This window comes from Panicum virgatum, chromosome 7K (assembly GCF_016808335.1).
Source record: "Panicum virgatum strain AP13 chromosome 7K, P.virgatum_v5, whole genome shotgun sequence".
NCBI classification, from domain to species: domain Eukaryota; kingdom Viridiplantae; phylum Streptophyta; class Magnoliopsida; order Poales; family Poaceae; genus Panicum; species Panicum virgatum.
In genome coordinates, this window is record NC_053142.1 from 9,825,474 (window position 1) to 9,841,903 (window position 16,430).

Sequence of the window (16,430 nt, forward strand, 5' to 3'; positions counted from 1 at the left end):
AGGGTGCGGAACCAAGCTAAGCAGCTACACAGACCTCGGATCGCTCAGGGAGCAAGCACCACTTCCCGGACCCGGCTCTTGGCTAACGTGGCGAGCGGTCTCCGCCGGAGCGGGCCACCGGAGTGGACTTGAGTCGACCGTTGCGAGCGGTCTCTGCCGGAGCGGGCCACCGGAGTGGACTTTGAGACGACCGTGGCGAGCGGTCTCTGCCGGAGCGGGCCACCGGAGTGGACTTGAGTCGACCGTGGCGAGCGGTCTCCGCCGGAGCGGGCCACCGGAGTGGACTTGAGACGACCGTGGGGAGCGGTCTCCGCCGGAGCGGGCCACCGGGGTGGACTTGAGTCGACCGTGGCGAGCGGTCTCCGCCGGAGCGGGCCACCGGAGTGGACTTGAGACGACTGTGGCGAGCGGTCTCCGCCGGAGCGGGCCACCGGAGTGGACTTGAGTCGACCGTGGCGAGCGGTCTCCGCCGGAGTGGGCCACCGTAGTGGACTTGAGACGACCGTGGCGAGCTGTCTCCACCAGAGCGGGCCACCGGGGTGGACTTGAGTCGACCGTGGCGAGCGGTCTCCGCCGGAGCGGGCCACCGGAGTGGACTTGAGTCGTTGCTGACGTTCCGATGAAAATATGTTACCGGACCTCATAGTAAGGTGCGAGAAACCAAGCCTTATACTAGAAGGGAGCCCGGGACCTCTAAAGACAGAAGTCTCGGATACTAGAGTACTTGTAACAGGGTAGTGAAGTACGTAAACTTAGGGTACATTACCAGGCTGAGCTACGCGGAGCTTCTCTACCCCAGGATACGAGTACTACTTCTCCAGAGCAGGCCCTTAGGGGTCCGAACTGCCTTCCAGCCAGAAGGGGTGTCCCCACCTGGCGACAAGCCGGCAACTTAACTTGGATTGTTAGCAATAAAAGGAAGATTCCGCTCAAGAGGAAAGAATAGTTAAACCAAGGCGAATAAATGTAATCAAGGTGGAGCCTAGATAAAACTGAGAAAGAAAATCTCCTTTATTATTGTGGTTGTCATGGTATACATCAGAGGTCGGGATTACGAGGTTGGACCTCTACCGCTCCGGACTGTTTTTTGCCTGTTTGTGTGATAGGGCCAGAGGTCGGGTTTACAAGGTCGGACCTTGACTGCTCTGGACTCACAAGTAGGCGCCACGTTATTATAAAGGAGGAATTTTCTTAGGCTTATCTTAGGAGTAACCTTCGGCTGCATTCTATATAGCATGCCCTTCTCTGATTGGAAGTGGTACCGCTACTCCTGGATTCTTCATAGTCGTCGGAGGCGAAGGCGCCCTGGATGTGCCTGAACTGCATCATCTAGCATCACCTCGGGAGCTCGGGGGACCACTCCTTGCCTAAGAGATGTCATATGCTTAGGTAGCATGAGACAAATTCTTTGGCTTTGAATGGGAGAGGCCCCCTGCCGTCGCCGTCTGCCACCGGGAGCCGGCCCGCCTGCCGCTTGCTGCGGCAGAACCTGGTTTTCCGCCCTGGCGCAGCAGGAGAACGGGTGCTCGTATGGACGAGCACAGAGCGTGGAGAAGGGCGGTCGCTCGCCGGCTTGTCCTTGGTGCTAGCGCCAGGGGCCCCCGCGCCTGGTGGCGGGGTCCTGTCTGCAGCAGCACCAAGCACCTCGGGTGGTGCCGGAGACGACACGACAACACGGCCAACTTCCTCCGGGATGGCCATTGGCACCAGGCTCCATGTTGAGAGAAAGCCTTGAGCCGACGCCATGCCACCGCAGAGGAAGCGTTGCCGTTGCTTGAGAGAAAATCTTGAGTCGATGGAGGGACGGCAGCGCCCAGCGGTGCCTCCGCTGTGCGCCGCCGCGCCAGCTCTGAGGTGTCGCAGTGGCGATACAGAGTAGGCGCCGCTGCCGTGCGCCGCCGATCTGTGGGCGTTGCCGCGCCGGCGCCATGGCATGTGGTGTTGGTGTCACCCCGCCTTCCTTCATCTTCTCGTTCGCCGTTGCAGAGGATGAACACAGCTCAGAAGCCTGAAGATCCAGCCAACGCCTGACCCCCCCACGGTCGGCGCCAAATGTCGCGGGATTTTTAGGGTACCCACAGCCGGGTGGCGGAACGCACCCGCCTATTCCCAGTGAGGGAGAACTCGGGGAAGTACTAGGCGGTTAAGCTAATCTAGCACTGAGGCAAGCACACAAGAACACACGATCTAGAGTGGTTCGGGCCGCCGGAGCGTAATACCCTACATCCACTGGGAGGAGTATTGTTCTTGGTTGTGTATGAACCTATCCTCTGCCGGGCCTTGGCCTTTTCCCAGCCTGAGTTTTCTTCTAGCGGGCACCCCCCTTTTATAGATCAAGGGGTGCGGGATACATTGGTCGTTGAGGCCCCGACAAGTGGGCCCAACGTGACTGTGTAGCATACTGCGCAGAGTACTTAAATGGCTACAGTAGTTGTGAATCTTTTCTCAGATATGCTTCCATGCCCTGCTGCCTCTCTGACTCAGGGGGGTCTTCTCTTGTCCCATCAGCAAGGTGCCCGTTGGGGAAACGTAGCTTGCGGCGTGGCCTGTTGAGGCTATTATGTAGGCATCATAATGGGTGAAGCCGAGCCGTCGTGTCCATCTGTCATGGCAGACTAACAGGCGCGGCGTGGGCGGCGCCAGCGGCTCCACTACACGTCTTGGTAATACGCGGTCAATAGTGTCCCCTGGTCAAAGAATCACCTCGGCTTCTGCTATATCAATTCGGACGTCCACCTACCGCAATGAATGCAGTGGTAGGAGAACCTTAGTATGGAGACCAAGCGGCCTTATATACGCGTCTGTGCTTGCAGACACGTGGCAGCTCCGGACCTCCCCGGGGCGGGGTGTCAATTCCTTCCCTTAGTGAGGGGTCCGGTTACTATACAGGGGGTCCGGGACCCCATGGGGGGTCCGGGACTCCGCGGGGGTCCGGACCTCCACCGGAGGTCCGGAGCCCCCCGCTGTTCGGGCTGAGCGCCTGCTTCTTCCGGAACACGTGGTGCTCCCAGACCTTCCCCAGTCGGGGGATGGTTCCGGGACCGTTGTCGGGTGAACAGGGCTCCGGACCGCAGGGGTCCGGCTGTTTGGACGTAGTCAAGGATAACCACAAGGCTCTTGCCTAGACACAGCAAGAGGGGGTACCCCAGTCCTGGGGTACCAACACAGGGCGAGTCGAGCTCTCATCATTCCCCCGAACCTGCACCAACACCGACTACGATGGATTATGAGCAAGACAAACATGAAGAACAGTTCGAGGAGCAAGCTGTAGAACCACAAGCCGAGGACATGGAGATAGATGAAGATGATGCACTGTACCTCGACTTGCGAGATGACCGCGAGCGTCAAGCCTATGCCATGATCAAGAATCGAAGCTTTGGTCGTACTAGAGCCTTCGATCTGTACCTTCTCGAGAAAACAGGTATGGACGTTGACTTCGCTCGTGTTTGGCATGCGGTTGGATGGGATGGTTTTGTGCCCGTTGAGGAGAATGGTTCTCATCTCCTCACTCTCCAGTTTCTTTGCACTCTTCGAGAGGTTGACAATGGCATTTCTTTCCGACTTTTTGGAGTTGAATGCTATTTCAATTGGAGAAATTTCAGTCACCTCCTTGGTTTCAGCACGCGCTTGCCAGTTTTCCTTGCAAAAGCTTGCCACAGTTTTGATCGACATGAGTTTTGGGGTTTGGTTTCAGGTCAAGTTGTTCATGGCAAATTTGCACCTCGGTGCAATGACATTCAAAATCCGACTCTTCGTTTGATGCACAAGTGGGTGGCTATCACTCTCTTTCCAAGAGATGATCCACGATCAGTGCGGAAAGATGAGTTGATGATATTATACGCCATGGTCAACAAAATCCGAATCTCCCCCGCACAAGCAATGGTTATGCAATGGCTCACAAATTTTCGGATGACAGGTCCGATTGAATGCACTTCTTTGGTTACCCGCATCGCATCAAACATGGGAATCTTAGATGGGAACTCCGTTTCCTTCATTGAGGAGCCCCGTGTTATGATCGATAAGGCGTACTTGGTTCAAGGCCACACACTCAAGAAAGCCCCGGATGACTCCTTGATTTTCTTTTTGCTTGGTTATGCAAATGAAATCTCGTTGCCAAACGCGGGGTATTATTTGTATAATTGCCGTTCGCTAACCATCCCTCTTGTTCCACAAGAGGAGAGCCATAATCATAGTGTTTCTGGTCGTCCTGGCAGGGTTACAAGAAGCAGGGCCAAAAGGGAGGAGTTCATGCAGCAGCAACCTCAGCCTCAACCACAGCAATATGAGGCTGGAGGTTCGTCATGGCAGAGTGCCAGCTGCACCAAGTGGGCACGGCAGGCCTCAGGGCACCGGTCCACCAGTTCCAGCTCCAGTGGTCCCCCACAACGTACAGCTTCGTCCAGAGGCTTCGCCACTCTGACTCAGAAGATGGGCGAGCTGAACATGCGCACCACCAACATCGATGAGTCGTTGGGCCAGCACATTGAGTCAACTCAGAACTGGCAGCGATACACAGGCGAGAGGATCTGCAACCTGGGTTAGCAATAGCAGCAATCCCAGGAGGAGTGGAGGGTCTACTACCGTTGGGCTGGGTTTAATCCCAACCAGCAGCAGTGAGTCTGAAGCTAGCTTGGGGGAGGACCCCCATGAGAGGTACCTTGTATCAAACTCTACCTTTACCACTTTTCAAAACCTTGCATGAAACCAAACAAAAATTTGCAAAATTCTGAAAATTCATAAAAATTTGCATAACTAAAATTAAATAAAAATGGGTAAAACCTTTAAAAACCCAAAAATATTTACTTGCTTTCCAGTATGTGTAGTAAGCATGTGTAGTTTTTCCTTGTTGAGATGATGAATAGTTGCTCTGTTAGTTCCTTTCATATGCCTATTTACAACCTTGTGCTCTCCCTAAGTTCTGATTTTGATGGCTAGATGTTCAAACCTTAAGCTTGAAACTTGTGGGTAACGAAAAGCAGAATTCGAATCTAGGTTGTTGTGGGTTATGATATGGCTGAAAAGAGTTGCTATGATCTTCTCCTACGTGATGCTTAATATCCGGAGTATTTCTTTTCAAAAATATAAAAATAAAGTTCCTCTGTGATATGTAATTCCCATCTAGAGCCATATGAGTTACAAGTTTGAAAAACCTTTCCACATATGCAACTTGTCTTCTCATTGAGCTTTGTCAAATTGTTGTGACCCTTTGAGAGAATCACTTCATATGCCCATGATCAAGATCACGCACACATCCACTCACATGCTATACTTCTAACACTTGGAAGATAGCAAGTACATCCATCCATCCACAAATAAAACTCCATGTTGTACCATGTTTATCTCTCTCCGAAGTTATCTACATGATGTATGGGCTATACAAAAAGAAATAAAAGATGCATACCCAAAGAAGGTATGCCACATGCCCACAAGGCGTGTCAAAAAAAAGGAGAAAATATAGCTCATACCAAAAAAATATTACAAGGGAGAGAGACCATATGAAGGAGTTTCATCCACCATCCACCAAAAATATCCACACACTTGCACATCTTGATCAAGGCTTATGACTTGTTTCTCCTTTGGATCCGGTCTTTGACTTAACAAAATATGAGAAGCAAGTTTGCCATCATATCCTCCATACCTACAGATCCACCAAAAAAAGCCATTAGAAGTAGGATGGAAAAAGAAAGGCACATAAAAAGGCCTTGGTGAGGAATGAAACACTTTGAGCGATCCGAGAGATCACCCGAGGAACTTACAAAATTTCTTTTCAAAAACTTTTTAAAACCTCCGGATTGACAGTCGAACAAAGGAGTGGTAAGTGGTACTCTACAAGCCGTTCTGACCCTCAACTGCCAAAGTTGAGGATGATGCTATAAACCCCACAGGAGTAAGGTAAAAGGTGCGAACAAGGCCAACTTATTCAGAATAAAGGTAAGAACACTCGGTTGTGCCTTGGGTATAAGTCAGGAATGCGACTTTGTAGCAACTTCTGATCAACAACCTAAGTCTAAAACTTTGCTCGGGACGAGCAAAGGGCTAGCTTGGGGGAGTTGTTGACGGTGCTTAAGTGCCATTTTCACCCATCAACTATACTCAATAATAAAGGAAAACTACATGCCTTACTCACATATTTGTATCACTAACCTCGCTCCATAGTTGTTTTCGAGTTTTGTACATTTCAGATGAGCAGGAGCGGAATAAGACGAAAATATGTAGCAGACACCATACAACTACGCAGAATATCGCATCCGGCGTCACACCCTTACAAAGAGTGCCCACATGTCAGAGGAAACGGGGCCTCCACGCAAGATGCACCAGAGGATAAGGACAAGGATCAAAGAATATACCATCCAGCAGAAGATCAGGCCGAGAGGCTGCCAGGTGGGGTCGGCCGACCCCCTGGGTCGGCCGAACCTGGTCTGGTTCCCATCCAGGTGCACTTCGAGGAGGAGTAGCTGCCAAGGCATCTGATCACCTTCCATATGTGCGTTGGCGGGAAACCGACCTCTAGAGCTATAAATAGGCCTCTCCTCCACAACCCCTCAACACACACACACACACACACACACACACACACACACACACACACACACACACACACACACACTTCATTCCATTCTCTCCAAGAAGGCTCTCCTCTCTCTTGCTCTCTTAGCTAGGTAGTGGAGCTAGGCTAGTTCTCTTTACCGAGCAAGTCGTCCTCGGGGTCGTTGAGCAATCCTCGGCTCCTGGTATGGCTTTGTATCCGACTTGTCAGACTTCTAATCATAATATAGAGTGCTGCCATGGTTGCTTTACTATCTTTATAGTTTATCAACCCATGCTTAGTTCGTTCATAAGTTATGCTACGATCTTGGTTAGGCCAGATGATCTGGGTATGGATAGAGGTTCGTTGTGCTTTCAGGCTTGCTCTAGTGTTTTACTCGTCCATCCGAAGGGTGGGAGACCTGGGGGCACTAGAGTAGTGACTTCATACACGAGCCTGGTGCTCGGGTATGCGGGATCCTTCAGATATGACCGTGCTCCACAGTGTGACTGGGGTAGACGCAAGCGGTGACAGCCCTGTCCGTCCGGCGTAACAGCGGTGTTGCGTTTAGCGTACTCCCCGACGTTTGGGTTCGGTGTAGGAGTTCATGCAAAGAGTTAACGGGTCTGGATGTGCTCTGGTGCGGGACCTTCTCCCCGCTATCCCATTTTCCTGGCACCTGCAGTCCTAACCATGATCTAACATGACCCCAGCTTTGGATTGAAGCACTAGGACACCTAACCTAGCCTAAGCTCTAGCTGACTTGACGTAGGATAGAGTAGTTCTTTGTTTTATAGTTTCTTTCTTTTATTCCTTCCTCTTGGAGTGTGGATGTGTGCTGGGTCGCATTACCCTTACTTATTCTTTATCTGTACTTACCCCTGTTAGAGTATTGCCTATTGCTTGAGGCATAATGTCATGGTTAATGTTGAGTACAATACCTTTGTCGCTGCCGTCCTTTGGGACACAAATAAATAACGATACCCTTACTTTCCGGGTGAAATGCTACAATGGTATATCCGTGCGCTTGCGGATCCATCTGTAATCGTATTGATTATACCACGAGAGTGGCACCCCTTGGGTGCAGTTGCTAGGATGGGTTCGGCGCCCTCATTTCTAGTGATTGCACTAAGGACTGCCGACAGGCATTTCTGGCGCTATTGCTAAGGATTAACCATTCCTAGTGATTGCGCTAAAAAATGTCAACATACATCCACTCTGCCCTATCCATAAATGAGACCTTGCACACAGCGAGAAACTGGAGTTAGATAAGCAGATCTAGAGCCAAATCCGGTTTTCTCTCTCCTCCATTTAGATCTAGATCTAGAACAAAAACACCTAAATCATGTAAAAGAGAGGAGATTTGTTTGAGAGTAAGAAATCAACCTCTTGCGGTGCCCCCCCACCAAATCCAAGGGAAAAACCTCCCCCCACCCCCTTCTAAAATGGCCAATTTTGGTGTTTTGAGCTCAAAACACCGAAAAATGGAGGAGGAGCCACGGAGAGGAAGAAGAGGGGTGTGTTGCTATATATAATGGACTTAACCTAGGCGGGTAACATAAAGAAACCGCCTCGGTTAATCATTCTTAATTGAGGCGGTTTGTTTATGACTAACCACCTCAGTTAATACTTTAACCGAGGCGGTTGTCTTTACGCAACCGCCTCGGTTAAAGTATTAACCGAGGCGGTTGTACAGCCGACAGCCCGGCACCGGTTAACCGAGGCGAGCCGCTGTAAGGATCACCGGGGTGTCCGACCCTAGAGGGGGAGGGGGTGAATAGGGTCGCTAATCGCTTTTTAACCTAGGGCTCAATCTAATTGCATAAGATAAACCTAACACGCCCTACACATGCTAGTTGTGACTAAGGTTTATCTATGCTACCCTCTACTTACCCCAAAAGACTTGCAACCTATAGCCAATCCTAATCAAACTAACTAGGAAAGTAAAGGTAAGCAAGAAAGAGTAAATGCGGAAATGTAATACGGTAAGTAAAGCGGTAAGGGAGAGGATATTCAAACTCCCGTGAAGACACCAAGACACACGATTTAACGTGGTTCGGTTAGGACACCAAAGTCCCTCCCTACGTCCACGGCCACTTGTCCAACACGAACAAGTGTGATGCCGAGTCTCTTCACTCGATCACCGTCTTGCCACGCCTCCAAGGCTCCCGACAAGTAAAGGCTAAGTGACGCCAAGTCACAAAGACGAGGTCACCGCCACCGTCTATCTCGAAGCGTCACCACGGCACCGTCTTCACTATCGGAGCTTCTCACCAAGAGGGGTCTCCTTCCCCGCACAAAGTGTCATTGCCTCTGCACACCAAGTAGGAGGGTCACACGACGAGTACAAGTGTTTGCTTGCCGCAGCAAGACTTCTCTCAAGGGAGCTCTCGCAAGAACTAATCCCTAATCAAGCACTAAGCACTCTAACAAGTGTGCTTAAGCCTATATGATGTACAATGAAGCTCTATGGTGGTTGGAGATGATCTTTAGCTCTTGTATACTTCCTTGAACTCCAGCAACCTCAAATGACCCGGCCTTGGGGGTATATATAGGCAGCCCAAGCAAATATAGCTGTTGGAGAAAAGCTGCCAGAAAAACACTTAGCACCGGTTAATTCGACGTACCTCCAAAGCCATCATCGGTTCAACCGGTGTATGTAAACTGCTAATTGAAAAACTAGCCGTTAGCAATCAACCGGTGTATCGCCGGTTTAACCGATGTAATCAACCGGTGTATGTAATATTAGCGTCGGTTTAACCGGTGAGTGTAACTTCTTCACGTTCCTACAAAAACCACCTCTCTGGACAACTGAATCGATGCAATTGACCGATGCATTGTCGGTTCAACCGGTGTAGGTATTTTCCTCGGTCTTCATCTGCCAATGCACCGATGTATATAACTTCTGTAGCATCGGTTCATCCGGTGTAAAACCCTAGCTTTCAGGGCGCTGCCCTAAGACCTGCGAGGGGCGGCTCCCCCTCGACCCCCGTCCGCTAACCGGGTAGCGGAACCCCCGTAGGGGTGGCCCTTCGGGCCTTGCTACGCCTCTCTTCTCTTTGTCATCACTTGAACCTAAAAGCCTGAGAATAGTCATCTTAACAATCACATTAGTCCAAGTGTTGTGTGTGTCATCAATCGCCAAAATATTATATTGAAATATGGCATGAGAGGCCATTTTCGCTACAGCCGCCGGCCCGCACGTCTCCGAGGCTCTTTCAAAAGGTCGCGGTAAATGAAAATTTGCAGTAGTGCCTACTATTCAGGAGTGGTACCTTCAGCAGAATATTAGATATAATCGAGATAAAAGCTCAGATTCTGTTGACGATTGTCCTCGATTGCTCAATGCACTCTCCTCCATGACAATGCTATGCAAATCGATGAGGGGAGTAGTTTCACGGATAAGATCTAAGATTTCCTTCCCTTCAATCAGATCCTTAAGCAAAAACAATCCTTCGGAAAGGGTGTCAAGCTGTAGTCTAGCATGACCAAGCTCATGCTGCCTAGCGTTCCTCCTCTTGAGGTGATGGTAGGGTTCTCATAGCTTAACCCTGAGAAGGAATTTTCCTAAACTAGCGCTATGAGAGAGGGATGAATCTCATAGCCAGATGAGGGATTGGGTTCTAGAAAAGATGGCTCTAAAGACTCACCCCGAAGGGTCGAAAGGTGTGAACGAGGATAACCTTTAATGGATAGCGGGGGTAAAGGTAGAGATAAAGAAAAGCAAAAAGGGTAAGAGGTTGAACTTGGTAGCGAGGGTGAAGGTAGAGGTAAGAAAAAATAGAGGCTATGATTTTTTTAGAAAACATAAAAGGGCAAACTAGATTCGAAGAAATATACAACAACCGTTCTCCAGCAACGGCACCAGAAATGCTTGTCAACATTTTTCAGCGTCATCACCAGGGTTGTTATTACCTGGCAACGACGCCAGAAATGCGTGTTGACATTTCTTAATGTCGCTACTATGTTCTGTGATCCTAGCAACGCCGCCAGGGAATGTCTGTGGTATTTCTTAATGTTTATAGATAAATCAGCAAGCGCACGGATATACCGTTGTAGCATTTCACCAGGAGAGTATTCAGGGTATCTTATTTTCTCAAGAAACTGAGGTTTAACGATCTTCTACCTAGTTTTACCCTGAAGAACATGAGGTAGAATGGCCTGGGGTGGTGTGTTTTATCTAAGGGTCAAGGAAAAATAAACACTGCTGCTATTCATTTACTTCGGGCACCGGTACTCACCTGGTCTGCCAAATGATTCTGGTATCAAGCACTACTATGACCACGAACGTGGGGGAATTCACAAGACCCGCCAAAGCGTGCCGGATGGACATGATTGTCACCGCCTGCCGCCTACCCTTACTACTCCATGGGGGAAGCAACAAACAAAGGTAATCTAGGGCCAAGACACCACATCTATGCCTTCCACTACTGCTCTAGCATTGTACAGGGTTATCCTGTCTTTATCAGAGGACCTCTACTGGAGCATCCGTTACAAGAACGGACGATGAACCTATAAACGAATAACAACGAGGAAATAACTTTACCATGAACATTACCACTATAGATAAACTCAGGTACTTACTCAAATGATTCATACCTGATGAGGTAAGAGGCAGAAGAGAGGTCGACATGCTTGGCTCTTCTCCACACTTCTCCTCACACACTCCCTATCCTAATCCTACAAGTAGGCCCAAGGTGGAGTCCCTCTACATCTCTTCTCCTTCAAGTGTACCTTGTTGTTGTGTTATTGAGAGGGGGGAGGGAGACCCCTTATATAGTGGAGGAGGTGCCTTGAGGGAGTGGAGATGCTAGGGAATATTCTCATTTATTCCCTTCACTTCATATGGAAACCTTAGCCACGGGGTTGAGAAAAAGTAGGGGGCACTCTACGTCGAAGTGCACTTGGATGGAGGTAGTCCAGGTTCGGCCTACCCCTAGGGTCGGCCAACCCCAGGTGGCACTCTCCCAGGCCTGCCTTCTTCTAGGTAGCTAACAGGTGGGCCTTGGTCTGATCCTTGGGTGTTTATTCCTTGGCACGTTTCATCTGGTTTGTAGGCCCTTCTTATAAGTGAGACGCAGGATATGATCTTCTTTGCATTTCTTCTGTGTTCACTTGTGTATTCCTTCGTATTTCACCAGTGGGTGCTGCAAATCATAATTCACCAAAACTCATGGAATCAGTTAGATTTAAACCCTATAGCTAAGTTTGGTGATTAAATGTCATGAAAAGCCGTCGGAGAAACAGTTGATTTTATGATTTAAGGACCATCAACACTTACAGGGACAGCTGAGCTAGGTGTTGCTGATATGGATGATGACAAAGAAAATGATATGGTTGTTGATGTTGACATGGATGCTGATATTGATACTTGATGTGGATAATGATGTCATCATCGCAGTCTATTTTATTAGTGGGCCGATATCAAAAACAGGCTAGTAATTTGGGTCAATTAATTCTCCAGCCTTCCTAATCTCCCTCCAGACTGGAGGCTCCTCTGGTCCTCTCCAACCAAGCAGATCCGCGATCACAATTTCATAGGGATGAGATTTGTGTTGACGATCAAAATTGGTAGATTGTGCAGACCAATCAGACCGGTATGTACAAACCAGTCTAACCGGTCATGGTGACTTTGTCAAAATGCAAATTTAATTTCTCCATTGCATAGCTCTCGTTGAGTCAATCAAAATGCATATATAGAACGTCTGATTTGGAGTTCGGATGGGAGAGTTATGACTTTGGGAAGACTTGACCCAGATCGGACCGGTCTAACCGGTCCGAGCTACATAGTCCGAGTTTGGAATTGTACTTTGACACGGGACTTGTATAAAATTAGACTACTAATGGGGCAAGACCCCTTCCTATAAATATAAAGGGTCACAGCTGATTGAGGGTATCCAATCGATAAAAAATACAATCTTTATCTTTTTTCCTTTTCTTTTGTATTTTCCAAACCCTAGCTCTTCCAACCCCAATCTGGTGTTCTTTCTGCCTCTGACTGCGTTTAAAGGCGTTCGAGGTGGCCTACCAATTCTAGAACAATCCTGCATGCGCTTGCTCTGACGTGGTCCATTTTGAGAAAGCGTTCGTCGGATCCTTGCCGATATCTTAGCGAAACTGGTCTGGCTGGCCTATCAAATCGGTCTGAGTGGCGGCGCTGCAACGCGCGCCCCTGCTCGCTGCACGCGCTAGTGCAGCTTGTGTGTTGGCCCTGAATTTGTGCCAAAAATTTGTTACGTCGATTTGTACTTCATCCAGTCAAGCTTCTTCATTGTTGATTTGTTGACAGGACCATTGAATAGGAGGTTTTGTTCTGTTTTTTGATGAACTATTAACAATAGCTCGGTTTGTTCGATTATGATCGAGACTGAACTGAAGTAACCGGTACCAAAATAGCTCAGTCTTGGAAATTTTTTGGAATTGATCGGTTCCTGATTTTGAATATCTAAAATTCGAGGAAGATCAAATTAATCGGTTCGATTTAGTTTAATCGAATACCCAGGCCTAATAGCAGGAGTCGTAAGTTGAGCCAAGCGCAAACCCACGTTCGACTTCTCCTCCCTTTAGAGTATCTTCAAGAGTTTATCAAATTTTACTTGGCAAATTTTATATTTTGCCAACTTTTAAAAAGATATGCCAAGTAAAAAAAAAAGCCCATCTCCAATAGTTTGGCATAATTCACTTGCCAAACTCAGATATAACTTACATCAGAAACCTGAGAGAGAAACAAAATTATATTTGTACCCTTTCACCTCATGAAAACTTACATCAGGAACCCTGATATAGAAACAAAATTATTTTTATACCCTTCCATCTCTTCTGATACGGAGGGATGCGCCACGGATACGAGCGCGTATATATACGCACGCGGAGGCTATTTTTCCAAACTTGGCATAAATGGCAATTTTGGATGGGGAACTGTTGGAGAAGGTTTTTCTATTTTTGCCAAAAAAAATAAGAATGACAATTTGGAATGGGAAACTCTTTGAGATGCTCTTAGCGTTTACCGCTTGGTACGTTTTGCCGTTGTCTCAGATATACGGCCTCCGTGCATAAAAGAATGTAATTTTAGTAATAACTACATGTTTTATCTTTTAAATATATCTTTTAGAAATTAACTCTGTAAATTAAACATCTTCTAGGATTGTATTTTTCATGAGATGGAGGGAGTATAACTACATGCTACTATTATTTGTGGTTTGGGACGGTTCGTGCCGCCCTATTTATAAGACACCGTTAAAAGGTGCAGTTTGCCCCAGACCACTAAAAAATTACATGTATGCTGGAAGACACCGTTAAATCTCATCCATTTGCTGAAAGACACTGCCACCAGTATTGTAATCAATTTAATTGCAGAGCTAACAAAAAATGACAATTATGCCCCCCACAGCCTTATCTTCTTCCACGGTTCCTTTCTCCCCAGCAAAACCATTGCCCGCTCCCTGCAGCAGCCTCGTCGGCCCGCTCAGACAGCTCCAATCAATTCCCCAGCCAGCCCGCCGGAAGGATCTAGCTTTCCTCGGATTCTTGTGTGCCCTGCATGGTGCGGTTCCTCGAGAGGTGAGAACCTATGGATTTGGAGGCATGGTATTGGAGGCCGTGGTGCTGTCCCAGCCCTAGCAGCAAGGCAGCACCATCGCTTGGGGTGTGGCGCCATGGCAGAGGGCCTTGGAATGGCCTCTTTTGGGGAACGGAGGGGGCGGTGGAATTGAGTGGCGCATGCTCATCGTCGATGCTGCTGCATGAGTTTCAAGAGCCGGGCCGGTAACATCCCGGCCGATGCCGTGCCGCCGGTGGAGTCTGGGGCAAGCGTCGGTCAGAAGGAGGCTACGGCAATGGCGCCAGGGCCGAGGAGGAAGCGACGAAGGGCAAGAGCGGTGAAGAACAAGGAGGAGGTGGAGAGCCAACGGATGACCAGTGGGAGAAGATATGGCAGCTGGGGTACGATTGTCATTTTCTGTGCCAATCAATTATAATATTACTAGCAGTGTCTTTCAGCAAATGGATTCGATTTAATGATGTCTTCCAGCATATATACACTTTTTTAGTGGTCTCCAGCAAACTCCATCTTTTAATAGTGTCCCACGGCAAATTTTGCCTTTATAAAATGATCCTCGAGACAAAGAAATTATGAAGAACAATAATATCTTAAGTTAAGATGGGAAAGATTAATAAAAATATAAAGGCAAAATGTTCAGAATTTCATTTCTTTGACAGGGATGCCTGGATACACTGACAAAAGGGTCAAAGGTTCAGGGACTCGCAGCACACATTCACATGTCGACACAACTCTCTCTGCTACCCCACCTGTCAGTTAGATCGCTCGATCATCTCCGATTCCACCGCAATCTCAATCTGCGCCGGCGTCATGCGTCTCAGCCGCCGGGCGATCTTCCCCCTCGTCCGCACCACCACCACCACGACGTCGGCCGCGTCTTCACCCCAGGCGTTGCTGAGTGTCGGCCACGCGCTGCGCGAGCGGCGGCGGTTCACGGAGGCGGACGTGGCGGCGTACGCGGCGGTCAGCGGCGACCGCAACCCGGTGCACCTCGACGACGCCGTCGCCCGGGAGCTGGGCGGGTTCCTGCGCGGCCGCGTCGTGCACGGGGTGCTCGTGGCCTCCCTCTTCCCTTCCATCATCGCCGCCCGCTTCGTACGTGCGCTCCTTCCTTGCTCTTTTCTCCCCGGCATTTCGTCGAGCAGCACGTGAGCGTGGAGACTCACGGCGTGCCTTGGCCTGATGATGCTTAGTTGGTGCAGCCTGGCGTGGTGTACGCGAGCCAGATCCTCAAATTTGCCGCGCCGGTGTACATCGGAGATGAGGTGGTCGCTCGAGTTCAGGCACTCCACATCAGGACCACGACGGCGACCAGCACCACGGCAAGCCGATACGTGTATGTGCTTCTCTGCAGCCTTGCTCGCGCCTTTGCCTTAATCGTAACTTCAGCCTGACCTAGTTATTGATTGTGCTGCGCAGGGTCAAGTTTGCGACTAAATGCTTCACAGACGAAGAGGAAGGCTCTCTTGCAATCGAAGGGGAAGCCATGGCTGTCCTACCCACACTGGAGCTTAGCTCTGAGTCAACTACCAAGTAGAAATAAAAAGGTGACGAATGCTATTGCTTAATTGTAGTAATAATACGAGTAGCACAATGCACAAGCTACGTCTCAAATCAGAACATCTTGTGCTGTCCTTCAGAAAATTTTCGTATCCCACATGAAAATCCCTCTCCTCACTAACGCTGCTTATGGTGTACACTGGAATGTGTGCGAATTGATCTTATTATAGTGGTCACACTTTTTGCAAGGACAGTGAAGTAAACCTGTTGCTTTCTTTATGAATCCAGGTGAGTGTGTTTAGTGGGCCAATCACCAGCGCATGTCTATCTTGTGCTATCGCCAACACGCTCGTAGCGCAGTGGTGGGCGCTCCCGTCGTGGAGGCCACCCGCCCGGGTTCGATCCCAGTCTGGGATGTGGCACAGTCACTCCCCACGGGTTCCACTCGTGGGTAAAAGAATCCCCTTGATGTGCTCGCCGTAAGGCTTGGCCCTCTCAGGCATGGGTCAGGGTTCGGGGATTTTTCCACGGCTGGACGGTGCCCCCCCCCCCCCCCCGCGTTTTTTTTGTGTGCTATCATGTTGGTTAACTGCTGGCTACTGCCATTTAATCAGGGGCCTCCACAAACTTCTGGCATATATCTTTTGCAATTTATCAATGAGGCTGAGTATGTGAGTTCTTTGATAAATAGAACATGAACATTTTACCATATAGCGAATGTATATTCAACTTGTGCCATCCATGGAAGTGATGGCATATGAGTAAGAACAGTGCCAAATCAATACATATGTGTTGTTTTATTCACTTCTGAATCTTTCCTATTCCTTTTATTTCTTATGACATTAA

At 49.0% G+C, this 16,430-nt stretch overlaps 1 protein-coding gene across 2 annotated transcripts; it reads left to right on the forward strand.

Annotated features, from left to right (window-relative positions):
- The first annotated feature begins 14,808 nt into the window (after positions 1-14,808).
- Positions 14,809-15,985, forward strand: LOC120642874 ((R)-specific enoyl-CoA hydratase-like). Of its 2 annotated transcripts, XM_039919476.1 has the most exons (4): positions 14,809-15,179; positions 15,287-15,420; positions 15,504-15,631; positions 15,873-15,985. In XM_039919476.1, the coding sequence occupies exons 1-3, from the start codon at positions 14,895-14,897 to the stop codon at positions 15,619-15,621; spliced, it is 537 nt and encodes a 178-aa protein (XP_039775410.1). In that variant the 5' UTR covers positions 14,809-14,894; the 3' UTR covers positions 15,622-15,631; positions 15,873-15,985. The 2 variants fall into 2 exon arrangements, with proteins under 2 accessions (XP_039775410.1, XP_039775409.1); XM_039919475.1 differs by lacking the exon at positions 15,873-15,985 and having other exon boundaries at positions 15,504-15,847.
- The last annotated feature ends 445 nt before the right edge of the window (positions 15,986-16,430 follow it).

Coding starts and splice junctions, on each gene's coding strand:
- LOC120642874 (XM_039919476.1), top strand. CDS start 14,895: ATGCGTCTCAGCCGCCGGGCGATCTTCCCCCTCGTCCGCACCACCACC. Junction 15,180..15,286: donor CCATCATCGCCGCCCGCTTC/GTACGTGCGCTC, acceptor TAGTTGGTGCAG/CCTGGCGTGGTGTACGCGAG. Junction 15,421..15,503: donor ACCACGGCAAGCCGATACGT/GTATGTGCTTCT, acceptor TGTGCTGCGCAG/GGTCAAGTTTGCGACTAAAT.